General features: G+C 50.8%; 10 protein-coding genes across 10 annotated transcripts; 5 read left to right on the forward strand and 5 right to left on the reverse strand.

Annotated features, from left to right (window-relative positions):
* Window positions 1–970: 970 nt before the first annotated feature.
* COCVIDRAFT_11443 (hypothetical protein) lies at window positions 971–2,535 on the forward strand (the record flags this gene model as incomplete). Its single annotated transcript, XM_014706548.1, has 5 exons — window positions 971–1,107; window positions 1,162–1,467; window positions 1,519–1,747; window positions 1,793–2,093; window positions 2,123–2,535. 5 exons carry the CDS (start codon window positions 971–973, stop codon window positions 2,533–2,535), a joined length of 1,386 nt encoding a protein of 461 aa, XP_014562034.1.
* A 549-nt stretch (window positions 2,536–3,084) lies between these two features.
* Window positions 3,085–5,967, forward strand: COCVIDRAFT_21994 (hypothetical protein; the record flags this gene model as incomplete). The annotated part of the gene is made up of 2 exons (XM_014706575.1): window positions 3,085–3,208; window positions 3,266–5,967. The coding sequence occupies 2 exons, from the start codon at window positions 3,085–3,087 to the stop codon at window positions 5,965–5,967; spliced, it is 2,826 nt and encodes a 941-aa protein (XP_014562061.1).
* A 1,009-nt stretch (window positions 5,968–6,976) lies between these two features.
* COCVIDRAFT_21995 (glycoside hydrolase family 37 protein) lies at window positions 6,977–9,404 on the reverse strand (the record flags this gene model as incomplete). Its single annotated transcript, XM_014706576.1, has 5 exons — window positions 6,977–7,106; window positions 7,173–8,917; window positions 8,983–9,104; window positions 9,157–9,226; window positions 9,282–9,404. 5 exons carry the CDS (start codon window positions 9,402–9,404, stop codon window positions 6,977–6,979), a joined length of 2,190 nt encoding a protein of 729 aa, XP_014562062.1.
* A 1,483-nt stretch (window positions 9,405–10,887) lies between these two features.
* COCVIDRAFT_21996 (hypothetical protein) lies at window positions 10,888–11,522 on the reverse strand (the record flags this gene model as incomplete). The annotated part of the gene is made up of 2 exons (XM_014706577.1): window positions 10,888–11,331; window positions 11,397–11,522. 2 exons carry the CDS (start codon window positions 11,520–11,522, stop codon window positions 10,888–10,890), a joined length of 570 nt encoding a protein of 189 aa, XP_014562063.1.
* Window positions 11,523–12,758: 1,236 nt separating this feature from the next.
* COCVIDRAFT_84635 (hypothetical protein) lies at window positions 12,759–13,001 on the reverse strand (the record flags this gene model as incomplete). Its single annotated transcript, XM_014706665.1, has 1 exon — window positions 12,759–13,001. A coding segment is annotated over one exon (243 nt), but the record flags the coding sequence as incomplete, so codon positions are not given.
* Window positions 13,002–14,061: 1,060 nt separating this feature from the next.
* COCVIDRAFT_84675 (hypothetical protein) lies at window positions 14,062–14,232 on the forward strand (the record flags this gene model as incomplete). Its single annotated transcript, XM_014706666.1, has 1 exon — window positions 14,062–14,232. The coding sequence occupies one exon, from the start codon at window positions 14,062–14,064 to the stop codon at window positions 14,230–14,232; it is 171 nt and encodes a 56-aa protein (XP_014562152.1).
* A 2,052-nt stretch (window positions 14,233–16,284) lies between these two features.
* Window positions 16,285–17,547, reverse strand: COCVIDRAFT_11447 (hypothetical protein; the record flags this gene model as incomplete). Its single annotated transcript, XM_014706549.1, has 3 exons — window positions 16,285–16,612; window positions 16,899–17,257; window positions 17,518–17,547. 3 exons carry the CDS (start codon window positions 17,545–17,547, stop codon window positions 16,285–16,287), a joined length of 717 nt encoding a protein of 238 aa, XP_014562035.1.
* A 5,158-nt stretch (window positions 17,548–22,705) lies between these two features.
* On the reverse strand, window positions 22,706–23,731 carry COCVIDRAFT_84853 (hypothetical protein; the record flags this gene model as incomplete). The annotated part of the gene is made up of 3 exons (XM_014706667.1): window positions 22,706–23,092; window positions 23,138–23,311; window positions 23,369–23,731. The coding sequence occupies 3 exons, from the start codon at window positions 23,729–23,731 to the stop codon at window positions 22,706–22,708; spliced, it is 924 nt and encodes a 307-aa protein (XP_014562153.1).
* A 455-nt stretch (window positions 23,732–24,186) lies between these two features.
* On the forward strand, window positions 24,187–25,205 carry COCVIDRAFT_84662 (hypothetical protein; the record flags this gene model as incomplete). Its single annotated transcript, XM_014706668.1, has 2 exons — window positions 24,187–24,396; window positions 24,444–25,205. 2 exons carry the CDS (start codon window positions 24,187–24,189, stop codon window positions 25,203–25,205), a joined length of 972 nt encoding a protein of 323 aa, XP_014562154.1.
* Window positions 25,206–25,555: 350 nt separating this feature from the next.
* On the forward strand, window positions 25,556–26,008 carry COCVIDRAFT_11450 (hypothetical protein; the record flags this gene model as incomplete). Its single annotated transcript, XM_014706550.1, has 1 exon — window positions 25,556–26,008. The coding sequence occupies one exon, from the start codon at window positions 25,556–25,558 to the stop codon at window positions 26,006–26,008; it is 453 nt and encodes a 150-aa protein (XP_014562036.1).
* Window positions 26,009–26,574: the final 566 nt, after the last annotated feature.

The following is a 26,574-nucleotide window of genomic DNA, read 5'->3' on the forward strand; positions in this document are numbered from 1 at the left end:
TGCGGGCGGCGTCTCTGAATTTCGGGTGACTCTTTTGCATATCGACGTTCAGCGGGCGAAGTGGGCTGCTTGGCACTAACCGACTAGCGTGGGTTCATCCCGCACTCGTGCATCTGCATCTGCATCCACCACTGCGGCTCAACACCACCACACTCGACTGACTCACATGGCTCGCGCATTGTACGTCTTCAGGCCGAGCTTACCGGAGATCAACCCTGTGTGTGTGTGTGTGTGTGTGTGTGTGTGTTCGTACTTGGAGTTGAGTATGAGTCAAACCCTGGATCAAGTCGGTTCCCCGTTCTAGATCGCATAGAACTGGACACATGAGGAACGCCGGGTGTCCAGTTATGACCAGTTTTGTGACTCATAAGCAGCTCAACGTTATAAGCGAGATTACGGCCATATCTCAGCGTGCTGACGAGTATTTCACCGCGAGAAACTCACTTATCTGCCCCATGGCCGCTTGCTTCATTTGCTCATGGACATGTCCGCTGCTTCTGAGAGTTGGTTTTTGGCCGAGTCCTACTCATGGCTTCCTTATTTGGTCTCTTAATACTTTCCACAAACGCAGTTTCAATGCTTGGAGAAGTCTTGGAAAGAACGTGACTTGTTGGCGCAACTCCCTTCGATTTTGCCATGCCGCCAGGACTTCTCTATTTGATACAGCTACTTTTCACAAAGTTGTACGCTCTCAAATGTGTTGTGACTATTAGTTACACTGGAAAAAATTCATTTCATCTCTCAGTCTTCGCTGGTCCCTGAGGATACATGTCTCGCACTTACCGTTTGCCATGAGCGCGGGCTTGGCGCAAACACACTCCTACCTATTGCTTGAGACTGGTAGCTTCTTGACATCCAAAGGTTCCTTATATGTTCATCATTCTCATAACACAAATCACAAGGATAGCTATCATTCCACTTCACTCGTTCAGGTTGCTATTAACAGCGATCCACAATTCTTAGAGCAAACATGTTTCCTGTCGTACGCGGTACCACCATCATATCAAATTTACTGGACAGGCTTGAGCCTCTTGAGCCAAACAACTACATAATAGCCCTTGGCAAGGGTAGCCTTCAATTCATTGGCAGCCCTAACGGCTACAAAGCGTGAGATCAGGTATATGGTTCTGGGAGAAGCTGGTCCAGCTGACCATTGCACAGCACATACATACCATCGGTTTTACACTTCGATCTCCTTACAATTCCCATTAAAAGAATCACATGGGCTTCCTTGGGGTGCACTCCTGATTCTTACTTTTTCAAGCTCGAGCTGATCAACGGAGAATTCACGTACAGCATTGGCACACATCGGCCGCCAGCCTTGGAAGAATTCCTGGTGAATCTTACCAGATCAAAAACTCACAAATCTCATCTGCGGATACAATTTGGAGCAAGCGGTTCTTTTGTTGCATGGTCAAACACAGTTTGGATCTGCTCCAAAGTTCCACCACAGCTCATTTTAAGATTGTGAGTAAACAAGCCCACTTGCACTTCACTATATGGCTAACAGATTCTTAGGCAGCTAATCAGTTCGTACTCATGCAAAAAGAATAACACTACCAAGGGTGTGTTTAAGGATGAACCACTAGATGATGTGCAGTGGCATTCCAACGGATCGTTCTACGCCAAGAAAGGCAATAACGACATATGGAGCTTTAGCGCATACTCTGTTAGCTCTGCATGGTATGAGATGTGGGAGGGTCTGGGCATAGACGAGCGATCAAGTACAATTGCAAAGGAGCTTGCTGTGAGTACTTCATGCTCATGGAGACCTTGCTACTAATACGAACAGCATGTCACTATAAGTCCGTATTCAAAAAAGGGAGAAACATTTGCCTTCATCAAAAAGACGGAACCAGGCAAAGAGCCACCGTTCATCGTTCATTTTGAAGGGGAGCAAAGACATTCTAACTTCACTGTCGACGAGAGCAACACGACTCCTCCTCCAAAGAGATATCCTCGGCTCGATAACTTGGATGGACGCGACTTTCGATTAGCTATCAGCAAGAAGACTCGCCAACGTCCTACAAATGACTCATGGGATTTGGGCCTGAACAAGGGCGAGGAACTTCTGGTTCTGCGCGACATGAGACGTGGGTGGCATATGGCCATGAAAAAAAAGGTCACATTGGATGGGTACACGGCTCCTGGGTTGACTTTTGTGACAATAAAGGAGATCAAGATCCTAAAGCGGCATACGCCAGATTCATGGAGGACCTCGATAAGATGTTCATCCCGGGTCAATTGCAGGAGTTTCCGGCGATGAAAAGCTATGTTGATGATTGTACCAAGGTGGAATGCAAGCTGCAAAAGCAAGACGAGTCCCTGTTGGGGATTTGTATCCACGATCTACTGGCACTGCTCGAGGGTTCCGGTAGGTTTTCGTACGAGTGGCTCAAGGAAGGCCGCAACCTCTGGCATCCGGATAGGTTTGCCAGGTTCTGCAAGCCTGAAGAAGCCGAGCGGCTGAAGCCCATGGCCGAGCAAATGTTCGTCATGCATGGGACACTGATGGATAAATGTACTAGGCGTTAGCCAGCGATAGGAACGGAGTTACTTGTGCTGCATAGCTAGACGGACTTCGCAAAAACAAATTCATGGACAGTTATTGCGGGCACTGATGGCAGCAGGTGATTGGTGTCGATAACGAAAGTCTGGTTAGCGGGCCTGCACACCGCGTCTGCAGTTGCATAGTTTCCCGATTCTGACTCGGGATCCCTGGTGTACGTAATAAAGCTCACGCGAGTCGGGGGGCGTGGAAACTTTGGCGGTGGACGCGTTTTGCGCATTGTCCGGGGGGCACGCTGCTATCGCGGGCGCCAGACTGAGTCATTTCGAACAGACATGGAAATGCGTATATCACCGCATACCCACTAGACTTGGAAAAGATACGCAGACTCCGTCGGCAGGATGATGAGAGTCTACCCAATCTGCGGTGCGCGTCTTGGAGTCACCCGCCGTTGCTTTCCGCAGGCCACAGCTACCCCGCCGAGAAAATATTGGTGCTCAACATCCCCCCGCCATCTATATACCGTCCTCAAGCCGGCCCACTGCACAAGGCAATTCTCCAGTACGCGCTTCGTCATGGCCGCACAAAAGATTGACGGCACTGCCATTGCGAAGAGCATCCGCGAGCGCCTGGGTGCAAAGATCAAGGACAAGCAGGCAAAGAACCCGCGGTACAGGCCCAGCCTGAAGATTGTCCAGGGTGAGTGGCATGCCATTGGGCTGGCCCGAGACGCTGCCAGACGCTGACACCACGCAGTTGGCGACAGGTCAGACTCCAGCACATATGTGCGCATGAAACTCAAGGCCGCCGAGGAGGCCAACATCGACTGCGAGCTTGTCCACTTGCCCGACGACGTGACCGAAGCCGAGCTTCTGTACAAGATCGAACAGTACAACAACGACCCCGCTGTTCACGGCATTCTTGTCCAGTTGCCCCTGCCCAAGCATATTTCCGAGCATGCCATCACATCGGCCGTTGCCGATGAGAAGGACGTCGATGGCTTCGGCATTCAGAGCATTGGCGAGCTGGCCAAGCGTGGCGGCAAGCCTCTCTTCACGCCATGCACGCCCAAGGGTGTCATGGTGCTGCTGCAGGAGGCTGGAATTGACATCAAGGGCAAGAACGCCGTTGTGCTGGGACGCAGTGACATTGTGGGAAGCCCAGTCAGCTACTTGCTGAAGAACGCCGATGCGACTGTTACTGTGTGCCATTCCAGGACAGCCGACCTTCCAGAGGTTGTCCGTCGCGCAGATATTGTCGTTGCTGCTATTGGCAAGGCCCAGTTCGTCAAGGGAGACTGGCTCAAGCCTGGTGCCGTCGTCATTGATGTTGGCACAAACTTCATTCCTGATGAGACCAAGAAGAGCGGCCAAAGACTTGTAGGAGACGTCGACTTCGAGTCAGCCGTCGAAGTTGCATCACACATTACACCAGTACCAGGAGGTGTCGGACCCATGACCATCGCCATGCTGCTACAGAACCTGGTCGACTCAGCCGACGCGACCTTTGACAGAGAGAAGAAGCGCAAGATCACGCCTCTTCCTATCAAGATAGAAGATCCGATACCCTCGGACATTGCCATCTCGCGGAAGCAACATCCAAAGCAGATCACGGCCGTCGCAAAGGAGGTTGGCATTCTGCCCCACGAACTGGAGCCCTATGGTGCTACGAAGGCCAAGGTTGATCTTTCTCTGCTGAAGCGTCTCGAGCACCGTAAAAACGGCAAATATATTCTTATCGCCGGCATCACCCCCACGCCTCTCGGAGAGGGCAAGTCCACAACCACAATTGGTGTAGCACAGGCTTTAGGCGCGCACCTCGGCAAGATATGCTTTGCCAATGTGCGACAACCCAGTATGGGACCTACTTTTGGCATCAAGGGTGGTGCCGCTGGTGGAGGATACAGTCAGGTTATTCCTATGGACCAGTTCAACCTCCATCTCACTGGTGACATTCATGCCATCACGGCTGCGAACAACTTGCTCGCTGCTGCTATTGAGACGCGCATGTTCCACGAGAACACACAAAAGGATGCTGCACTATACAAGCGCTTGGTCCCAGCTAAGAAGGGCAAGCGTGAGTTTGTGCCTGTCATGTTCCGCCGTCTCAAGAAGCTTGGGATCGACAAGACGAACCCAGATGATCTGACCGAAGAGGAGATTACCAAGTTCGCCAGGCTAGATATTGACCCTGAGACTATCACTTGGAGGCGCGTACTTGATGTCAATGACAGACATCTACGCAAGATCACTGTTGGACAAGCACCCACCGAGAAGGGTCAGACTCGTGAGACTGGTTTCGATATCTCAGTTGCCAGTGAGTGCATGGCCATTCTCGCTCTTAGCAAAGATCTTTCAGACCTCCGCGAGCGCCTGGGTCGCATGGTCGTCGCCAGTTCCCGCGCTGGCGACCCTGTCACTTGCGATGACATTGGCGCGGGTGGCGCCTTGACTGCTCTGCTGGTTGACGCCATCAAGCCCAACATGATGCAAACCCTTGAAGGCACTCCTGTATTTGTGCACGCCGGCCCATTTGCAAACATTAGCATTGGTGCTTCTTCAGTCCTTGCGGATAGGATTGCGCTCAAGCTGGCTGGTACCGAGCCAGACGAGGATCACGATGCGCAAGCCGGGTTTGTCGTGACTGAGGCTGGCTTTGACTTCACCATGGGAGGTGAGCGCTTCTTCAACATCAAGTGCCGATCTTCCGGCCTTGTGCCCGACACTGTTGTTATTGTTGCTACTGTCCGAGCCCTCAAGAACCACGGTGGCGGCCCGGACATCAGCCCCGGTGCTCAGCTGCCTGAAGTCTACCGTACCGAGAACATTGACATCCTCCGCGCTGGCTGTGTCAACTTGAAGAAGCACATTGAGAACGCCAAGGCATACGGAGTTCCCGTTGTTGTGGCCATCAACCGCTTTGCTACCGATACCCAAGCCGAAATCGATGTTATCCGGGAGGAGGCCATTGCTGCCGGTGCCGAAGACGCCATCCCAGCCAACCACTTTGCCGAGGGCGGAAAGGGCGCCGTGGACCTTGCCCAAGGTATCATTGCTGCGTCGGCCAAGCCCAAGCCTGACTTCAAGCTTCTTTACGACACATCTAGCGGCACTGTGCAGGAGCGCATGGAGACGATTGCCAAGCGCATGTACGGAGCTTCTGCCGTCGAATTCTCTGAACTTGCACAAAAGAAGGTCGACACATACGTCAAGCAAGGATTTGGTAACCTACCCATTTGCGTTGCAAAGACTCAGTACAGTCTTTCTCACGACCCAAGTCTCAAGGGCGCACCAACGGGCTTCACCGTCCCTATCAGAGACGTGCGCATGGCTGCAGGTGCAGGATATCTGTACGCGCTTGCGGCTGACATCCAGACGATTCCTGGTCTTCCCACTGCACCAGGTTATCTGAACATCGATGTCGACGTCGAGACTGGCGAGATTGACGGCATGTTTTAGACTCAGCCCGTCCTAAAAACAGCACAAATGGTGGATAAGACCATCACCGGGAAAAGCGTTCAACAAGCTTTTCTTTTTCTTCTTCAACCCAGAACAAGGAGGAAGGAAGATTTTCTGCATTTGGACGATGGGAGAAAACGGGGTAAATGGCGTTTTTTTCTTCTGCCTCTCTTTTGTTCTGGTTTTGTTTTCTTCTCTTTCTCTTTGGTTTTTTAATTCCAAATGTTCCCTTTGGTGTGTGTATACGGGGTGGGCGTCTGTCCAACAGGAAGAAAAAAAGAAGGGCTAGATTTTTCAACAAGTTCAAAGGGAAAAGGGAAGCAAGGGGAAAGGTTCATTCAACACTCAGACACACAGGCATGCATGCATGGAATTGTATGTATATGGGAAATATTCGGGGTAGCGTTGTTGGGATAAGCGATACTACTTTTTTCTGTCTTTACTACTCTTCGTTTTCGCTTTGCTCTCTAAGGATGAGAGAGTAGTGCTGATCGCACTTTTATATGATGACACCATGGATCATGAGTCTATCTTATACCAAATACGATACATACTCACTTCGTTACCTTTTCTTCATAATGAGCAAACTTGTTATCAGGAAGAGGAAAAAAATAATTTTCAAGATTTGTCAATATCATTTCAAGAATGGGGGGGGACTAATAAGTGTAAAGTAAGTTAAGCGAAAGCACATCAGAATTACCATAACAACAACAACAAGAAAAGAAAGAAGAAACCCCCGGACCGAAACAGGAAAATGCATCTTGTCAACCGCTTTGTTCATTACAATAATCAACTTTATTCCACGGAGCCGGTGTTAGACAAATTCGGTTGGTGGCTATGCAAGCAAAGCATCAATGTCGAGAGCAAAAAAAAAGACTGTCTTATCAGTCGCCCCAAGTCAATAACGAACAAAGCAAGTTGGCTATTAACCAAAACACTCCATACTGGTATTTATATTTTTTTTGTTGAAGATGCGAATGGAAAACCCTAATAGCTGTCAAGGTCTTCTCTACATCATGCCCAGGTCGGACATGGCCTTGGCATATGTGTCCCAGTCGGTCAGAGCACCGAGAGCACGACGTTGGTGTGCGCTGAGGAGCGTGAGGCCATAGACATAACTTGCGTTGACCCATCCGAAACTAAAATGTATTATTAGCATATCCTTTCTTTTTCATCATATCAATGGTCACGAGTGCAATACGTACCCTTCGCGAGGAACGCCCTTGAAGTCACTGCCCTGATTGCCATATTCAGCCTCGACCTTGTGCGGGTCCACCTTCCTTGTTACGTCATACTTTTCAACGACAACACCGTTGAAGTCGACAAAAGCCTTGGTGACCATGAACAGCCAGCGGTAAGCCAGACGCTGGGCCTCAACATCATAGCCGTACCGCTGCATACCAACCCAGGCGAGCATCTGTTGTGGAGCCCAGCCAAAGGGGTAGTCCCATTGTCGGTTAGGGCGGTCAATACCGACCTCGCCACGCGATCTCTCCGAACCCGAAACAAGCCCACCAAAGGCTTCAAGCTTAGGCAAAGCCTTTTCGACAAGGATACTAGCTTGGCGAGGCGTGGCAAGTCCAGACCACATGGGCCAGAACGTAGTGGCACTTTCGTAGCCTGTACGTTCACGCTTGACCGTGTTGTAGTCAAAATACATGCCGGCTTCCTCGTCCCAGAGATACTTGTCGACCTGGACACGTCGCTTTCTAGCGCGACGCTCCCATGCTGCAGAATTCTCAATATGACCAGGCTTCATATCGCCTGTACAGAATTCCGCTGGAATCTCAAGCTTGTCTCCGAAATGGTTGCGAATGCATCGACCGATATCAACTTCGTACTTGTATAGCAGGGCATTGATGTCGACAACTGCAAGATCTGCAGCAACCTTCTCAAGACGGTAGGAAGTGTCGTGACCAGACTCGCGCACGGCACGGTCATGCAGGAAATAATCATCCAATTCGGGCTCGTGCACGCGTTGGTAGTTGTACGCCTCAACAAACTCGTGGAAGGACATTCCATGTTTGTCGGCATACGGCTGCAAGATGTGCTCAAAATGGGTGGCTTCCGTCTCCGGAGGCACGCCCAAGCCAGTAGGTCGGTACCTGGTCAAGCCAGTCTCGGGATCATAACGAGGCGGGCTCATCCAGACTGAGTTGTACTCCTTGATGGCAGCAAGAATGGCCTCGCGCAGAAAGTCGAGCGCACCAGGTTCATGCTTGATGCGTTCATAGCAGCGTAAGGCCATGTCGGTAAGAAAAGGTGGCTGGGAACGACAGAGGTAGTATGTGCGGTTTGCGTTGAGAATCTTGTTGTAGTGCTTGATGCAGAAGCAGAAATGGGTAACCATGGACTTGACCAAGTCGATGCGGTCATTGACAAGCAGGCCGAGTGAACACATGTAGCTGTCCCATCCATAGATCTCATTGAAGCGGCCACCCGGGACTACAAAAGGTAATCCTCTCAAGTCTTTCTTGTTGGTTTCAGGATCAATCCATTCCTCCATGGCAATGGCAAGCAAACCAGGGGCTTTGTTCAGATCGCGCACATATGTAGGGTCGTCGCAATTCTGTGGTAGCCAGATGACTTCAAGGCGCATATCGGGATGCTCGCGGGCAATGCGTGTGTAGTACTCATACTGTTCGGGAGCGCCCTGGGGAATGTATACACGAGGATGTGGATCGTCAGTCCAGTCCTTGGGGTCGACGGCGACCTTTGCAATATTGGAGCCATCGATACGGCGAGTCAGGCCATCCCAGAAGGAAAACTGGATGAGGCGACTGAGGCGGTTCACCGGGTTTTCATTGAGACGCGATTCGTCGAGGACAATGGTCTTGCGGCCGTAGTCTTTGGCGAGGGTGAGCTCCTGGAGCAGATTGGAGAGCATGTATGTGCCGCGGACATCGTGCTTTTTGAAAGCATTGGAGCCCAGAGTACCGAGAGATAGGGTCTACGTATGTGTCAGCCATACTGCATGTATATGTATAGAGCAGAAGAAAGGGGCTTATGGCGTACCTTGGGGCCCTTGTCTTCAATGGTGATTTGGTAGTTTTGGTCAGAATCCTCACGGGCGAGAAGCTGGGCGAGGGTCTCGTCGACGTTGATCTTGAAGCGGCGCGGCTGCAGCGAAGCCTCATCTAGAGGCATTGTCAGCGCGTGGCCAAATATATGTGCTGCCGTAGTACGTACCGTGACTGGTGCGGCGGCCGGCAGGAATGCCCTCGCTCAATGGGGCATTGCGGGTGGATTGGTCTACGTTCTGCTTGGTGTGAGCAATGTAGACAATGGGATGAGGGGTGGCAGGCAATGCTCACAGCCGAGTAGGTTCTTGCCCTGGGATGTTTTTGCGAGTGACTCTCGCCATAGTAGATGTGCGGCGCAGCGTACGGGTCAGCCACAGACGAGGTTCGGCGAGGCTTCAAGGGTTGCGAGCTCATGCTATGGGGGAGGGAGGAGGGAGCCACTGATGGAGCGGGAGGAGCGGAGTATGAGGGCGGGAGGGTTGGGGCTGAGGGTTGGGGCTGAGGGTTGGGTGGCAGTGGTGATGATGGAGATTGCTGGAGCTGTGAGAGTGAGAGCGTGGGAGAGCTATGGCGTATGTACTGGGCCAAAGTTAGCTGAGACGCTCAATGCGGCCGGACTGGGGTGGGGGCGGGGCGGGACGTCTTGGACGAGGGCGGGTGGAGGGCATAGGGGCGACGGACCTTGTGTCAGCGGGCAGAGCGGCGTCAAGGGGAGGGATGCAGGTCTAGTAGGGGCGGGGGAGGAGGGAGAGAAGGGCAGAGTGACCTGGGGCGGCGAGCGAGGCAGTTTTGACTGACGACAGCCGGCAGGTGCGCCGATGGCTACAGAGGACATCACGGCAGGCGTCAATGGTGGGTCTGTCTTTGCTCAGCACGCACGATAGCACGATAGGGACCAACAGGGCCAGGCGGTGAGGGCGCTGCATTGTGCCAAAACCCACGCGTGGCATGGGCTGCTGAATGTGTGTGTATGTGCTCTCTCATCCAGGCACGCCCGTGGGGGGGGGGGAGGCGGCGGCGGCGGCGGACGGAGCAAATGGTAGCTGGGCACACGCCCGAGTACTGTACTTGTCGTTCCGTTCCGCGCCATGTTTTCTGTCTCTGGCGCCTCTTGTGCCTCGCTGCTTATCGTCGTCTTGGTCGTCGTTTCCCTCTTCATGATCGTCGCTTCCCTCGCCCTCCCCGTCGCTCCTGCCCGCTAAAGCTTCCATGGCCGGCCCACACCATGGCCAGCAGCAACCCCACTGTTACGTCATGCCCATCCTCAGTTCCTCTCCTCTCCCCTCTCAGCGTCTCGTCTCCGTGTCTCGCATCCTGCGGCTTCAATGCCTCTCCTCGGCCATTGCACTTTTTTACCTTTGGTTTTTTATCCCGACCCTTGCTGCAAGCCTCTTTTCCCCGACAGCACCTCATGCTGTGACTGGCTCGGCTGCGAGTTGCCCGGTCACCGGTACTCTCCCCGCATGCATCCCACGTCCAGGATCCCACCCTATCGCCTCTCAACCCCCAACGCCGGCTCTCCAAGCGTCTCCGCTTGTACCACTGGAATTTTAATCATCATCTGTGTCGGAATCACGCTCATGTTTGGTTTGGTTTGGTTTGGTTTGGTCTGGTGGTTGTTTTGCTCTTGCACAAGTTTGATTGATGATCCGCGCAGGCTCGCTGAGCCGCGTTCGGAGGTTATTACTCCCTATAGTAGTACTGCTGATGACTGGTCGTGACTTGATCTACTAGACGACAATTTGTCCATGACTTTTTTCCCCCAAACAAATGAAAATGGCAGGTGGCAGTCCTGCACTGTGCGCAATCCTCAACGCCCCAACACCTTCGCTAATAAAACGATCAAAGAAACAAACATTAATGACGAGGAGGCGAGCGCCTGCTACTGTCGTCCCACTCAAACATCGAGCTTCTTGGCTGCGTTCTTTCGGCTCTTCCTCATGCTTCTCCAACTCCACTTGCTTCCTCGTGTCGCCTCTTGCAGCTGTGCAGGGCTCAGAGTAGCAGAGTCGGGTCGCGGGCTGTCATTGTTGCTGCTTGTGCAGCTGACTGACCCGCTCTCGAGTGATGTCGCAATGGATGCTGTTCGTCGGATCTCAAAGGCATCTGCGCTCTCATATCGTCGCAGCTTGGACTGTGGTCGGCTGGGCAGAGGCTCTTGGAGTGCGAGGAAGCCAGAGGCAAAGCATCCGCCATAGGCCTTGAGCACCTCCATCGAAGCTGCTTTTCGAAGAGCCATTCGCTTTGTTTGCGAGCTTGCATCTTCATCATCAGACTCCTCGAGATCCAAGTCGTATCGGTAGTACTGTTGAGGCTCTAGCATGTAGCAAGCACTGTCCGCCTGGAGAAAGAGTTAGATTTTGATTCTTGAAAGCGCCATGTTGAGGGGAAGGTCCGAGTGCTTACCTTGACATGTGTTGGGCTATGTGTTGAGGCATATGTGGAGCCATGTGATCGCAGGTTCTCCTCTGTGAGCTGGGCTTGCTGGAAGCAGACGTCCCAGTTGGGTGTGTGTCCAAGATTTTGGTACATGTTTGCTGAGTATGTGATTGTGGGTATATTGGGAGAGAGAGAAAGTGTTGGTCAAGAGGAAGTGGCAGTGGCAGTGGCGGTAGTAGTGGTGGTGGTGGTGATGGTAGTGGTGGTAGTAGTAGTAGTCTTGTGATGGCTGTGGTGGCTGTTGCTGTGGTAGTAGTGGATGCTGTCTGTGTAGTCGTGGTGTGAGTAGTGTTGAAGGCTAGGGCGACCAAGTGTTATATACCAGCAACGGACTCGACATGTTACCCAGCTCTCAGGATGGTACCCACCAGACCGAGCGCCATAGCGCCGCACTCGCCGATGGAGTCCAGGGACCAGGGTGGTGACAGCGCCCCCAAAACGTGGTACATGGCTGCGGCTCTACCGTTTCCGTCATCACTCGTGCTTTGGGCAGATCAGTACTCGTTGCTTTTAGCTGCCGTCGACGCAAGGATCCCACGGCAGATCCTGGTGTGCTGAACCAAGGGGCTGGCTGCCCTGCACGCCTCAGCTCCACACTCGACATGGCCAGGGCGGCCACCCTCTCACACAGCCTATCACTCGCTCTCGCTCTCGCGTACCCATGCCCTGACCCCTCCTGTCCAAAAGTTATTCGCACACGCCGATCAGCCGCGTTTTGGAACTTGCCCTCAAACGCCTCAGCCGCTTCATCTCAGTCGTCCACGTCGTCGTGGGAGAGAGCAGGCTTCAGGCATGCAAGTAAATACACACAACCCTGCCCCTCACCTCAGGCCCCAAGCCCCAGACCCCAGAGCCTAGAACATGGGCCTCACCGCGTGTTTGCCCTCTGTCCGAGTGTCTCGAGACGGTGTGTGTCTTTTGTGTGTGTGTGGTGGTGTGTATGTGTATATGGGTGTAGTGTGTATACTCGCATCCAAACCATATCCATCCATGAATCCTGACGACAAAACAAAAGGGCCATGCATCATGGTCGGTACTATGCGCAGGCGCAGTGCAGCGTGGGATAGTGAACCTCACCGCCTGCTTGTCCACGCTGTGCAGCGCGCCTAGCACGAGATCTGCCCCCTCGGTCTGCTCCAGGCTAATCATCTACTATCCAAGGTTGCCAAGCGAGACCAGATGCTAATTTGACAGCTGTCGCAAAAAGCAATGAACTGCTTAGCGCAACGCGCCCCATGCGCCGAACGATGGATTCGCTACCTTGCTTGCATCGTGATCACAGGATCACGTCCAAATCAAAGGGAGCATCTGCTGCGATGCCAGATCAGGCTACCATGCAGGTACACGAATGCTTGACTGGGGCCCATGCTCGCCATCTCCACCAATCCACACGGGCACCGCGTGCCTGGCGATGAGTAAACACACACACAGACACCTCATGATTGCCATCACCACCCTCACCTCTATCCCGAACTGGTTCGCTCCAAGTATCGTCCCCTTAGTCAAGCAGGCGGCACAACGCTGCATCCGAACAGGCACAATCCCCAGGCGACCACTATGCAACCACTGCCACTGCCACTGCAACGCTGCTCTCGTCGACCCAAGCAGCGACTGCGCTCAGCTTGCCCCAAGAAGCACCCCTGCACTAGCGCCGCAGCTTCGGGCCTGGCGCTCATCACCTTGCATACACCAAATGTTATTACATTCGCTGGCTTCATTGTCCACGTCTGTAACCCCAGGAACACGTTTTGCCTTGGTCCCAATCATCTTGTAACCCCGGGGGCTGGATACCACATTACGCAATGCGCCTCTTCACGCACCACATACCTCTTGCTCGCATCTTGTGTAATCTCGGCATCAAGCCAGTAGACAATCAGACAGCAATACCCGTGAGACAAACAACCCCCCCAGCCCCGTTTCACTTTGAACAAGACGTCCACCAACCGCCAACTCTGAATCCGTTTCAGTACGGCGCGCACGTGTCTGTACTCGGACAACTCCACAATGCCATTGTGTACTGCAATGCCAGCCCCGCTCCCATCATCGTCATTGCCACGTAACTCACAGCCTGAGGCCGAGCGGTGCCATACACCTGCGCTTCTTGGTGTTGTCTGCTAGGCAATATTGTGCGGCCCGCAACCCAATAAAGGCGTCGCCGACCTTCAGGCATCGTTTCCAAATCTCTTGCAGCGGTCACAAGCTCCACAAAATTTCTCCCCCACACATGAGCTATGCCCAATGGATAAAGGAGCATTCGCGTTCGGGCTCTTGCCGGCCTCGGACTCGATGAGAACCACCGCTATCTCTTGTCAACTCCCCATTCAGATCAGAAATTGCATCCCGTATGACTCGCAACCCTGGCCCGGATCAACCAGTCCCGCGGCACAGCCCTGAAATCCCAGATCGCCGAATGAGATCTGTGGGATTCCGCCCCCAGTACACTCGTAAATAGAATCGCTGCCTGACATCTTACCCACAGCAGTGGTTGCTGTCAGATCACCCGCTCCGTACAACCATGCCCATATCTCACTATGACGTCGTGACCTCCAAGAGCAGCAACAGCCTGCCCATTCAGGGCAAGCGGAGTAAAGGGGAACCATGTGGCACACCCACTTCTACCTGTCTTCTACGCATGTCTGTATGCCCAGCAGTCAGGGCGGTGGCGCTGAGCACATCAACACCAGCCCACCATACAAAAAAGCACAACCAGGCACCAGCAGTATCACCGCAACACGGCCGTGACCACGCCTCGTTCCTCTCGTCTTGTGCAAGCCGGTGTCTCAAAACTTCACACCGGCCCTGAGGCTAGAAAGATCAATGACAAAAGACCAAAAAGAAAAAAAATACGAGGCAGGGTCACCAAGTGCATTTCTTTTCTTGACGACCCACCGCTTGTTTGGAGGTCAAGCTCGTCATCACCAACTAGCAAAGTCGTTCCTGAATCTTGAAAGCTTTGCAAACACGTCGCGCAATTCCATCATACTTCCTTGCACGCGCCACTAGCGAATTGTACCGAAGAAGGGCAGAATACAACCAATAAAATTCGTGAGGCTACATGCATTGGGTATCAAAAAACACCGCCAAAGTCCAGGCCGTTCCAAATAGCTTTCCCTCAACAACACATCAGCAAACTCCCCCCAGACCAGGGCTCCACAAATGCCCGCCTTCGTTTCACTTTCCTCTTACTCTCTTCTGTTGTGAGGCGTCAGTACAGGCTAACTCGTACACGGCTTCGGCAGTACCCAGCGTACTACTGACCATGCTATTGCCGGAAAGCTTGGGGTAAAAGCTTGGTCTTTTTATGCAGCCCGACTATACACTTCAGCCACATCTGCGAGCCATTGGTCTAGATGGCGTCGAAAGTGCAAATGGGGGTGTGGTATATGCCAACGGTAATGCATTTTGATTGCTATGGCGAGCAGTCGAGTTCGCTATCGGAAACTGTAGTGAAAAAAATTCTTTTCAGGTGGCAACGTGTAGATGATAACTTGGTCGGATATGTTCCGATGAGGGTTGAGATGGTATAGGCCTTGGTGAGAGAGACGTCGTGTCTGATTTATATCAACATCATCGCTGATATCTCATGACATGAACACCAAGTTTGCAGTTCCAAGTGGTAACACAGCATGATCAAGTTGCTGTTGCTGGTCTTGCATGCGCGCGTGTGGTGTGATGCGCTCACGATACCCGATAATTATCCGGAAAGGAGCAAAGGTCACACCACAAGCCCCCGGAAGTCGCCGTCAACCTTGGCGCCACCATTCATGTGAATTATCCGGATTCGTTATCGGCGTAAAAAGTCTCGAATCACAGCCTCGTATTCACTTGACCACCCTGATCTTCTGGTGTTCACACCATGTTTCTCTCACCATGTCACCGCCTCCTCCCCCCCTCCTCCTCCTTTTTACCCCCGCCTTGTCTTAACCGAAAACATTTTTGACCAAAAAAAACTCCTTCGCTTAAAAAATCCTAATTGGTATCTACCAGTCACAAAGAACAGCCATATGAGGATGAACATGGTAAGGGCACACTGAGCCAGTGCGTGCGCCCTTTAGCGAACAGAAGCGGAGGCCATAGACGCTGAGGCGAGAAGAAGAAAGCCTCTCACCAATTGCCCGCTGAGCGTCTAGACGCCATGAAAACAAAAAAACATACTCAACCCCTTGATACCTCGGAAAATCTGTAAATGCGCAACGGGAATTTCTTCCACAGTAGGGGGTCTGTGCGTGGAAGGGCCAGAAAAAATGAGTTAACACACATCTCTGTGGAGACTCGACACACGCACACACACACGCACGCACGTACGCATAGCACACAGACACACCAACCAAAAGTACTGCTGCTTTCCGACGGCAGCCTGGACGAAATGATAAAATATTCTTTGTAATTCGTGACACACGCGACCCTCCCTTTTGCTCACACCGCAACCGAGGGTCCCAACGCAAAGAAAACCAACACTCAGCCTGGCCACGCGCAAGAAGACACGAGCCAGATGGAGGTGTCTTTTTTTCCCTTTCGCCAATGGAACGAGAGAAATCCGAGAACGAGAGAAACGAAAAGGGTTTATTGGCCAGACCCGGTTTGCCCTTCAGTGCGCAAGATAAACGAGGTCCACGATTGAAAAAGATTTCAAATCGCGTTTTTCCTTCTTTTTTTTCTTGTTCGTTCGTGAGTCTGGATGCTTTCGTCGTGATGATGATGATGGAGAGTCTAGACCGCAGGTATAGTTTTTTGTATCACTACACTTATCTTTGATGCGATAACAAAAAGGAGGAATGCAAAAGCGGTAGGTCTAGAACCTTTGTGACTGTAGAAAGGCGACAGGAAATTAGTCTTCTTTTGCAAAAGATGTCTTTTACTTTCGAACAAGACTGCTCCAAATGCGCTTCATATGGTGCAACTTGCTCTTGCTTTCTTTCTTCTCTCCCTCTTTCTCGCTACTCTCTTTTGCATCTTGCTGCATTTGGCGCTGGGCCGGTGATAACTGCGGCTGTGGCGACAGCACAGTAACGAGTGGCGTCGTGACATTCGGCATCTGGGCCTCGGGCTCCATACTATCGCGTCTGGATGCCGGTGATGCGACAGCGACAGCGACATGCGGCTGTGCAGGAGCAGGCGAGATAGCAGGAGAAGCAGTGTTGCGTCTACTACTACTACTACCATCATCTTCTCGCATGCGAGCACTATATTATATTTTTAGCGCAACAAAAAAAAAGAAGAGACGTTAGTTACCGCTTTTAAGCAAAACCTTCTTACACATACACTTTAGCGTAACGCGCGCGCTTTCTCTCTCTCTCCACACGAAATGAATCGTTACCAAAAAAAAAAGGGGGGGAGGGGAAGCGCAACCCACTAAACTTAACCCCATATACACGCGACCTAAAACCGTCGCCTACTCTGACTCGCACAAAGAAAAATCCCCGAATGTCATGGAAAGATAGTGCAGTAAGGGAAATGCAGACCACTTACACTAAATCATGACTCCACTTCTTCCTCTGTCCTGTATAGTTCATCATATGCGCCCCTCCTTCCCCTCTTCCTCTTCCTCCTACCATCGCTACCCCCTCCACTTTCGCCTTCCCCTTATCAACCCTCCCATTCCGCTCCCGCCGCGGATACTCGTGCAACTCAAGTGGCGCGCAACGCAATCGCGCGGGTCCGACGCACGGATTCGAAATACTCGAGTAGTGTGTAAATGGGGGCGTGGGTGATGCGGGGCGTTTGTGGGTCAAGGAAGACGGACCGGCGATGCAGGGGTTTGTGCAGCATGTTTGCGAGCAGGTGGAGGTTGAGGTTGAGGGGGGTGGTGAGGGGATGGGGTTGGGTGGCTGGAGAGGTGGGTTGTTAGTTTTGTGTGATATTGAGAGTTTTTTCCGACATGGGAAATTTTTGATCGGTAGGAATTCATGAGTCTCGTCCCGTCGAGTTGATTAGATATTTTCCGTCCTTTGCAAATCTCCACGTGGATGAATTTTCCGTGATGCATGTAGTAATCCTCCGTCTTCTGCATTGCATTTTTTTTTTTGCCTTCCCGCGATTATTTTTTCTACGCGGTTGCGACGGGTAAACTTTTTTCGCTCTCGCTTACCTTCTTTGTGGTGTTTGTCCGTGGAGTCATCGATGTTGCTCCGAGGGTAATTTTTTTACGGTGGGTGGTTTCTTTTTTTCCCCAGTCGTTTACGCGTTCGTTTTTGACGTTTGGGTAGTGTTACGGGGGATTCATGTATCGGTGAGGAAGAACATGTCTAAAGTGTTGTAAAAAGAATCGATGCTGTCGCCTAATTGTCTATCCATCATATCTCTCATTATTTTGCGGTTCATTGTCGTGGTACCGTGTTTGCTGTAGCGAACAAATGGCTCGATTTTGGTTTGCTTTTGCATGTGACTGGATTCGCTGGGTTGTGTTGTCAATGGTGCGGCTGGGTGCTTTTGATGGGAAGAAGACTGGGCATAATGTGTGTGGAAGGAAAGATGTCATAACAGTGGTGCTGATTCGCTCATGTATGGGAATCACAACGGCATCCAAACCCAGCGAATCAGGCTTTAGGATCTGTACATGACGTGGGTGTTGTGGGAGGCTTTCTTTGCAACCTCTACCTATTGGTGTGCCACCAAATTGTGTATCACTTGGCCAATCTGTTGTTGCTACCCATGTGTAGGAAGTGCTACGACGCTTTAGGACTTCCAATAACACCGCATCCCTAATCGGGGCATATCATGTGGTTCTGATGGACGCCATATCCCTTCTTTTTGCTTTTTTGCTGATGATCTCATAGACATCGATCGATCTGTACTCGCGATTGAGACAGCCCCCACCCCCAGCGATGCCTGAGTACGTGAGAAACAGGTTTACAGGGCATCGAAATCGAAGCCCAAGTGAAACAGTCAATACTTATACGTATACACCCATGCGATAATTCTTTTCGACTGGAAAGGGGTATCTCTCAGAAACTGTGCCAGACATCGTCGCGATCTGGTCCCAACCCAACCACCTCTGCCTCAACTCTTACCCCACACCGCACTACAACTCAACTGCTTCGCACCACGACGCACAAACAATCGTCTAAGAGCATCGACGCAGTTCACCGTTAAGAAATCTCCGGTCCGCTTGTCAGTATGACGGGAAAAGGCGGTTTACATGTGTGCTTCTTGTCATCGGGATCGAAGAATGGAGTGATCGAGATCACTTTGGGACCACCAATCTGATTTCAATATACGCCTTTACGCCGCAGGATCTGCGAACATCGGAATCGTTGGCAGTTGTGAAACGGGCGTTCCCTTGTTACTCACACTGCAATAGTGTTCGAGGATAGTGTGGCCTTCAATGTGCTTCTTATCATCGAGATCGAGATCGAGATCCAGATTGCTTTGTAGCCACCCACTACACCTCTATAACGCCTTACAAGGTACACCATCGGGATCGTACACCACCTTTGAAACGGGAGTTCCCTCCTCGGAGAGTGGGTATTGCAATGACGTGGATGTGTATCGCGGTCTACAGGGTACATGGCATTCTCATCGAGATCGCACTCTACACCTAGGTGTAGACGGACAATCAGCCACCCCTTTGTGTCCGAAATTCTTCGCGATCTACACCCTTCGGCATCGTTTGACAGTGCGAAACGGCCCGTAGTACACAGACTGTTATGACGTGGATGGGAATTCTGTGGATTGCCAGTCACTTAGGTGTAGATAACATCGAGATGGTAAACTTCTCGACCTAATCACAATGTCACGATGACGATCCGACACTCTTCGGACATCGAGATCACGGGTCTTTGTGAAACTTTAGCCATCCTTCAGACTGATTCGTACTAGGCAGCATGTCAGGGTGTTTATCACAATTGGGCATCTCCACTCCAATCCATGCAAACACCAAGAAAGACTCAGCCAGTATAGTATGGATTGGACGAACAGTCCGTTGGGTCGCAAGCAACGACAAGACCAGACTTGAGAAAATGCATAATCTATCCCACTCCATACCCTGTATGCCAGCTGCATAACTTGGGCTTGCTCAACGCCTACAGCCTTCGTTAAACCACGCGGCAGGACAAGCCAGAGAATTGAACCCTTCACCCCCTTTCGCCCTCACAAAGCCATGACAACCAACCGATCTGATCAAATGAGAGGAATAAAAACTGGGCCTGCGCCTCTATATTGCTTTCCTGATGCAAGATGTAATTTCTTGTTTTCTTCTAGTGCAGAGCAGGCATAAAGTTCGAAACAAGGTACTTTTCTTTTGCCAGACCAACAGACCCTCTCACCCAAGATTGCCGGCCGTACGTACGAAAGCAAGAGAAAAACAAAGGAATAGTCAGGCACACAGACACACACACACCCATACATTAGCAGCTGTTTGTGCATTGCGCTAACAAGGCTGCATGCTAAATCGCTCACTAGCGATGGGGTGGGCCGTCGCTTACTATCCGCTTACCGGATCTTTTAGTCTGCAGACCCTCAACCCATCTCATCCTTCGCTCTCTTTGCAAGTGGCTGTCGATCATCCCACCCCCCTCCAGCCACAGCCACGTCAAAGGATGATCTGCGGCTAGACAAAAGGCCCATGCGCGTGACTACACCTTTCGTTTAGTTCGGAGACTTGTGCAGCGGGGACAGCCACGACGAACAAGGAGGGTGAGGGTAAACCTTTTAGAGTTTTTGCGCCTGCTTTTTGTCTGTTGTGTCCGTGCCCTTTTGCATTGCATGATGGAATATGTTTTGTGACCACATTTCATGTCTTACGGGATCGACATCGTGACTTTTAACTCGCTCTGCGATGAACATGGTGGTTTACCTTTCTTTCTTTTTTGGGCCTTTGGGGAAGTTTTTTGTTGCTCGGTGTGGGTCCGATTGCGAGGTAACATCATAAAATATACAAGGCGGTGAAGATCGTGCATATGAGGTTCCTTGGGATGGAGGGAGAACGTGAGGCTGGTCGGCACAAGGTTGATGCTATCAAGATATGGGGGAGGGTGGATGGGTGGGTCGTGTGGGTGCTGAATGCCTAATTTTGTCTTGTTGGGGCAGTGGGGATGTACACCAAGTCTTTGAAGTGTAGGGAGAGGAGGTCACGAGTTGGTGTTGGACATGATCACTTGGTACCTGCAATCTCTTTTGCTCATTCCAAACTTCTTGCTCGCATCGAGTGCACATCCACCGGTGATGATTTCTAATCCTTTTACCACATCTTCGAAGTCTAAACACGCAATTCCATGCCATCTTCCCAGACCTTTTCGGACACAATTAACCTCTATGTATGTACAATCTTCATGCCTTAAAGGTTTAGTTCAGCTCTATTACATATCTCCTTCGAGGGTATGCTCATCTCAGCTTACGGCCCATCTTTCCGAGACTTCTTGGAATCCCTCGGTGAATTATCTACGTCATCGACCTTGTACTGAAGATCTATGTTTACTATTTCGTCCTTGCCTGGCTGAACATCCAGCCTCTTCATTATCTTTTCTTCATCTTTTTTGCTCAAAAGGAGAAAGCAAAAGATTCAGGTGTACGGATGGTGTGTAACTTCAGCCAGCCATATCATCTTTCATGTTGAGATCACCATGGTGGTTCCTGCTAGACTTTTACGTTGAGCAGACTATTATAGTATCTGCCTTGGACTAATTTATGCTGCGTTTGTTGGTACAAAAAGACATAGTCGATATTAGCGATGCAGTGGCCTTGCAGTAGTCACTCCCGAATCGTGAGTGAAGCATTGTTCACGGTATCTTGGTTAAAAGCTAGTATTACCCCTGAAACCGTCTTTCTTGACCTGACATCCTTGATCGTCGCGTGTAAGAATACCTGTGCGATTTCGTATACAGGTACTATGCGCCTTCTCACACCTAAGTCTCCATCAGCTTAGGCATCCTGAATGCAAAGTAGCGAAGCATTATAACTGCCATGGACTTGTCAACATGTTGCTAGATAGAACTGTATTATCGCCAGTGTGAAATCTGGTGAAGAATTGCAGCTTCGCGAATTATTGTTAAACATGGATGTGATGAAGGCAGATAGCGGCCTGGTAGGATATACTACTTTAAAAGGCATTCTCAACCCCTTTTCGAATACATTTAGGCCATTAATATAGGTATATGGTGCCACCAATATTCTACTATCTGATACTCAAGTTCAACTTGCAGTGAGTATGCACCTTATGAGCAGAGATACTACCCGTACTTGCGAAAGTACAATTCATATTCTCTTCTCTTGTTCGATAAATCACTCTTACTACCCACTGCCTGCTAAATGAAAAGCCCAGTCACACGATACTAGATATAAGTAAGCCACATCATACATTGTGGTGCTGCCCTGCTTTGCGATTGAGTTCAACATTGGAATTGTAAAAGGCCATCACAACTTCAAAAAACACAACGTTTTATGCAACGAGCTGAACTTTCTAGGTTCCTACATTCTAAATAATGTTCGCAACAATAACATACCAAGGTTGTTTCTATGAAGCCGTGAGCTTCCCATGCATTCTGCTCATCTCCCCATCTTCTCTGCCTCCATCGTTACTCTTGGGGACTCATTTCCCCAACTCTTCCCCGATTATCAGTAGAGCGGTATCGTGATGCGTCATTTATATAACATTATGACAACATCAAAATGCATTGTAACTATCTTGCATTGTCACCGAGCTCTCAGCATGTGAATGTGCCGATGCTACAGTATCATCTTCTCCAAAGGTGGGGTAAAAAAAGTGGGAGAGAAAGAGAGAAGGTGGGGTCGTGCTTACAACCGAAACAAAATCAGTGTAAATTTAATGAGAGCCTTCGATACGAGGCAGCTTGTGCCCATGAAAACGCAACAGGAATATGTCTGTAACCCATGTTCGACTGGCATGAAAAATGACTGATTACTATTCATATCCTGTGACTGCGATTCAGAATACGCCGAACTGTTCCAACGTGCCCAGGAAGGTTTTGCCACCATCGGATGGGATGAGCAAACCCCCCTGTAATCCATTTTGGGACAAGAATACGGAAACGGGCAACCATCGATCTACAAAAGATTGTCCCTATTTTCCAAAAGGAGGCGGAACCCGCGGCTCAGCCAAGTACTGGCTCGCCCCACATTTCCCCAACTCTCAAATGTGGGGAAAAGACGACAGGGTTCGGTAACACTTGCGATTTGCTCGTTCGGAACGCACGCGCGCCAAAGATCGCAGATTGCCCGATGGATTTCTGGTTGCTGGAACGATAGAGTTTCGGACCCTTTGATTAAAGTTGCAATGGGATAAAAGTTGTGCATGGTATAATATTACTTGCATAAAGTATTCACACTACACCAAAGAATCTAGTCGTGTTCGCCGGATCATTCTCCCACTCAGTGTCGTGGGCAAAGATTATCTCAACCCCTTCCTTCTCCAAAATCCGAATTCTTTCGATAGTTTCCTCGGCTTGCTTCCGATCGGCATGTATGCAGCAGACTTGGCCATGTGCATCGTTCCATTCGCCAATCTTCTTTTCACCGGTCAGTATTCTCCTATCGTGACAGGCATCCCCGCCCATGTACATCCGGTGGCTCGGAGAAGTCCTTGCCAAAAGATTGATATGTCCGAGGAGATGTCCAGGTGCGTTTACGATTAGAAGGGACCCGTCGTTGAAAAGGTCTAGAACTTCCGGGAGACAGTCTTGACTTTGCCATGACCCATGGAGATTGATCTCCCCATAGATTGTGCCCGAATCGTGCTTCTTCAATCCATGCACGATGGGTTCGGGTAGTTCCACGGTCCGACCCTTCGGCAAGAGGTCGCTTTCGAAGAAGGAATGGCCGCCTCGGAGTGAAGAAGAAGCGCCGCTGAGCAGAGTTACTGCGCCATGTCCGACGACGAAAGTTGAATCTGGAAAGTCTCGAGGCTCTCCGACATGGTCCCAATGTACCTGACACAAGTAAGTTACTCGTTGTCCACCAGCGTAACTCTATTAATCTGTACTTACATGTGAGTAAATTACATAGTCAATGTCCTTTGGTGTAAGTCCGCCCTTCGCGAGGCTCTTGGTGACGTCCGGGTCAGTGCTCATTGGCTGCCTGGTGTCGATATGTTTCTGTATCGGTAGCGGATAGCGCTTCACGTCTCTTCTCAAGCCTAGATCGAAGATGAGTCGTGTTCGTTTTCCGGTATATTGATTCACATGCTGAACCAGGAATGCTAACGAAGGAACAGTTCGACGAGCGTCGGGCGTAACATGATCCACAAACTGGTATTCTGGGAGTGCAAAATGGCCACACGATAGAGCATGAACTGAAACGACAGCTGTCGATTCATGCTGAAAGCTGTGATATGTGTTGTCAACAATCATATTCTCCCAGGAATTAAAGAGCCAGTTTAATTAGCTTGCCAACGTATCGGAATCTTGTGCTCTTATTATGAGTATTGCTTTTTCGTTGTTGTCTGGTAGAAAACAACAGGACACAACACGGCCTTATGTGAACAGAAACACGGACAAATATCGCACAGGTGATCATTCCTTCATCTCATCTGTTCCACAAGTGGTGGTGTGTGCGTCAGGGTTTGCGTATAATGATGTTGGGGAAGCTGATTGAAACAGAATGTTGGAGAACTGTGCCCCACCTTGTTAATTGCGAGCCAGCCACTACGAGTTAGGTAGGTGGGCGTACGTATTGTGTTGGGTTCCCAGCAAATCCTCATCATTACACCAAGCTTCGTTATCTAACGCGATATAAGTGCCAGAAATTTATGACTGATCGAATTTGACACCCAGCCCTCCTGCAATTCCTACCGTACGCGAACAAAATGCCGCAACCATACGATTTCAACAAGCTCGGCTTCATTGGACTGGGTGCTATGGGAGCACCGATGTTGTCCCACCTGGCTAGGAAGCTGCCAGAAGATTCGCGTATATGGGTCTATGATGTTGTCGAACAAGCAGTAGACGACATTTGTGCCGAGTTTCCCAATAGAGTGTTGAAGGGAAAGAACGCTAAGGATGTCGCACAACAAGCCGTATGCTGAGCCTAGAACGTGTGCAACCGTCACTAATCGACAAGCAGGACACAATTATCACAATGGTACCCGAGGGTGCGCACATACGATCTGTATATCTCGACCCCGACAATGGCATGTGTAGTACGAATGTCTCGAACAAGCTACTTCTCGATTGCTCGACAATTGATACAGCAACAAGTCTGGCAGTGAAAGAACATGTTACGAATCATTTCCCTTCGGCAGCGTTCTATGATGCTCCAGTTAGTGGCGGTGTGGTGGGCGCAATCAAAGGCACAATCGCTTTCTTCCTAGGCTGCGGAGAGGAGGATGCAAACATGGGGCGTCTCACTTATTTGCTGGGTCTTATGGGTGAACAAGTGATACCTTGTGGTGGACCATCTCTTGGTCTCGCAGCAAAGCTATCAAACAACTACCTTTCTGGCATAATTGCAATAGCCTGCTCCGAAGCGTTTGATATGGGCATGCGTAGTGGGTTGGACCCTCGTACGCTGGCCAAGGTGTATGCTGCAGGTACAGCCCAAAACACTATATGCGACAAATTCTGTCCTGTTCCCCATGTCTACCCAGAAGCGCCATCTTCGGGAGGGTGGAAGCAGGGCTTCAAGGTACAGCTGATGCGCAAAGACTTTGGACTTGCGGTGGACATGGCAAAGAGAGTGGGTTCTCAGAATGTACTTGGTGAGGTTGGACTAAAAACGTATGATGGAGCTGCCAACGACCCACGTTGTAGAGATTTGGATTCTCGTATAGTCTATCGCTATCTCGGCGGGCAGGAAGACTGGCAAGCTAAGTCGAACGGGACATGAGCGGCAAGTTGTTTGTAAGAAAGCCCCATAGTGTGTATGACATATGATGTTCAATAGAAGAACAAAGTTAGGGTGCATGGCTCTTCTGTGGCTGGTCATGATTTTCCACAGTACGGGGTTGGGGAAGTTGGGGAAGTTGGGGAAGCATGGGTGGGGTAATAGCCCGAGTCCGCTGTCAATTGAACTCTCTGAAAAACTTTCGCAATCCTGCTGACCTATCTCTCATTGCACCGTTGTAACTCTCCAGAGAAAAAAACACCTCTTGCTTTCAAAAGTCATTACAGAAACAGGCAGGTCGTGCAACACCTACCTGACTGAGCCATCACCACCGTCCCTACCGTGCATCGACCATGTCGACCGACCCCAAGTACGATGAGCTACACAAGCAGCTATTTGAAGAAGGTCTCAAGGTGAGACGAAGCGTCGTGGGTGACGAGTACGTCAACCGTGCGTTGGAAAATGGCTCGACGGAGTTTTCGAGAGCCGGACAGGAGCTCGTCACTGAAATGTGCTGGGGCTACGCGTGGACACGCCCCGGTCTCGACAAGAAGCAGAGGAGTTTGATCAACATCGGCATGCTCATGGCGCTCAATCGTGCGCCTGAGCTGGCTGTCCACGTCCGAGGAGCCCGGAACAACGGACTCTCTGAGCTCGAAATCCGCGAGGCCATTATCCACGCGACGACATACTGCGGCGTGCCAGCTGGTGTGGACGCAATGAAGACGGCCGAAAAGGTTCTGAATGAGATGGCCGAAAAGGGCGAGATGCCGCGAGAGTTGGGCAACAGAAGCGCCAGGGCCTGAGCGGCAGCTTTAAATTTATGGGGGTGATGTAGGATGGGTTGTCTTCCACTGTATCTTACTGGGTGGTTAGTAGCGATACGACCCCACGTACGTATCCGAGCTGCAAACACTGCTTGCAACCAACATTCATCGTCATCGTCATCATCACCACCAGCCAGACACTTTACTATCGCAATATGAGCCTCTTACCATACCCTCAATCTTCTGGTGCCGTGATAGGTGAACTCAATCGGGCGCCGCTGCGTGGCGAAATTGATTGGTGGCTTTGCCGGCTTCCTCTGCACCCCGCATGTCAGCTGGTTGATCTCCGCGCTCCGTCTCTTTTCCCCACACTGCTGCACTCCGTATCCGACCGTGTCATACATTCTCCCACAGTCTCCAAATGCCATACAGTGCCTTGAGGATACTCCAATACCTCGGTGTCATCAACTGAACCAATCGCGACTGATCCCGTGTGGACCGCCGAACTTCCCATAGACTCTCCATGGAAGCCGCCCCTGGCGAAGCGCAAATGACCCAAGCCCAGCCTGGCAAAAAAGAGAAACGTTTTCAGTGCCCACACTGTC

The sequence above is a fragment of the Bipolaris victoriae genome (assembly GCF_000527765.1).
Source record: "Bipolaris victoriae FI3 unplaced genomic scaffold scaffold_2, whole genome shotgun sequence".
Lineage (NCBI taxonomy): Eukaryota > Fungi > Ascomycota > Dothideomycetes > Pleosporales > Pleosporaceae > Bipolaris > Bipolaris victoriae.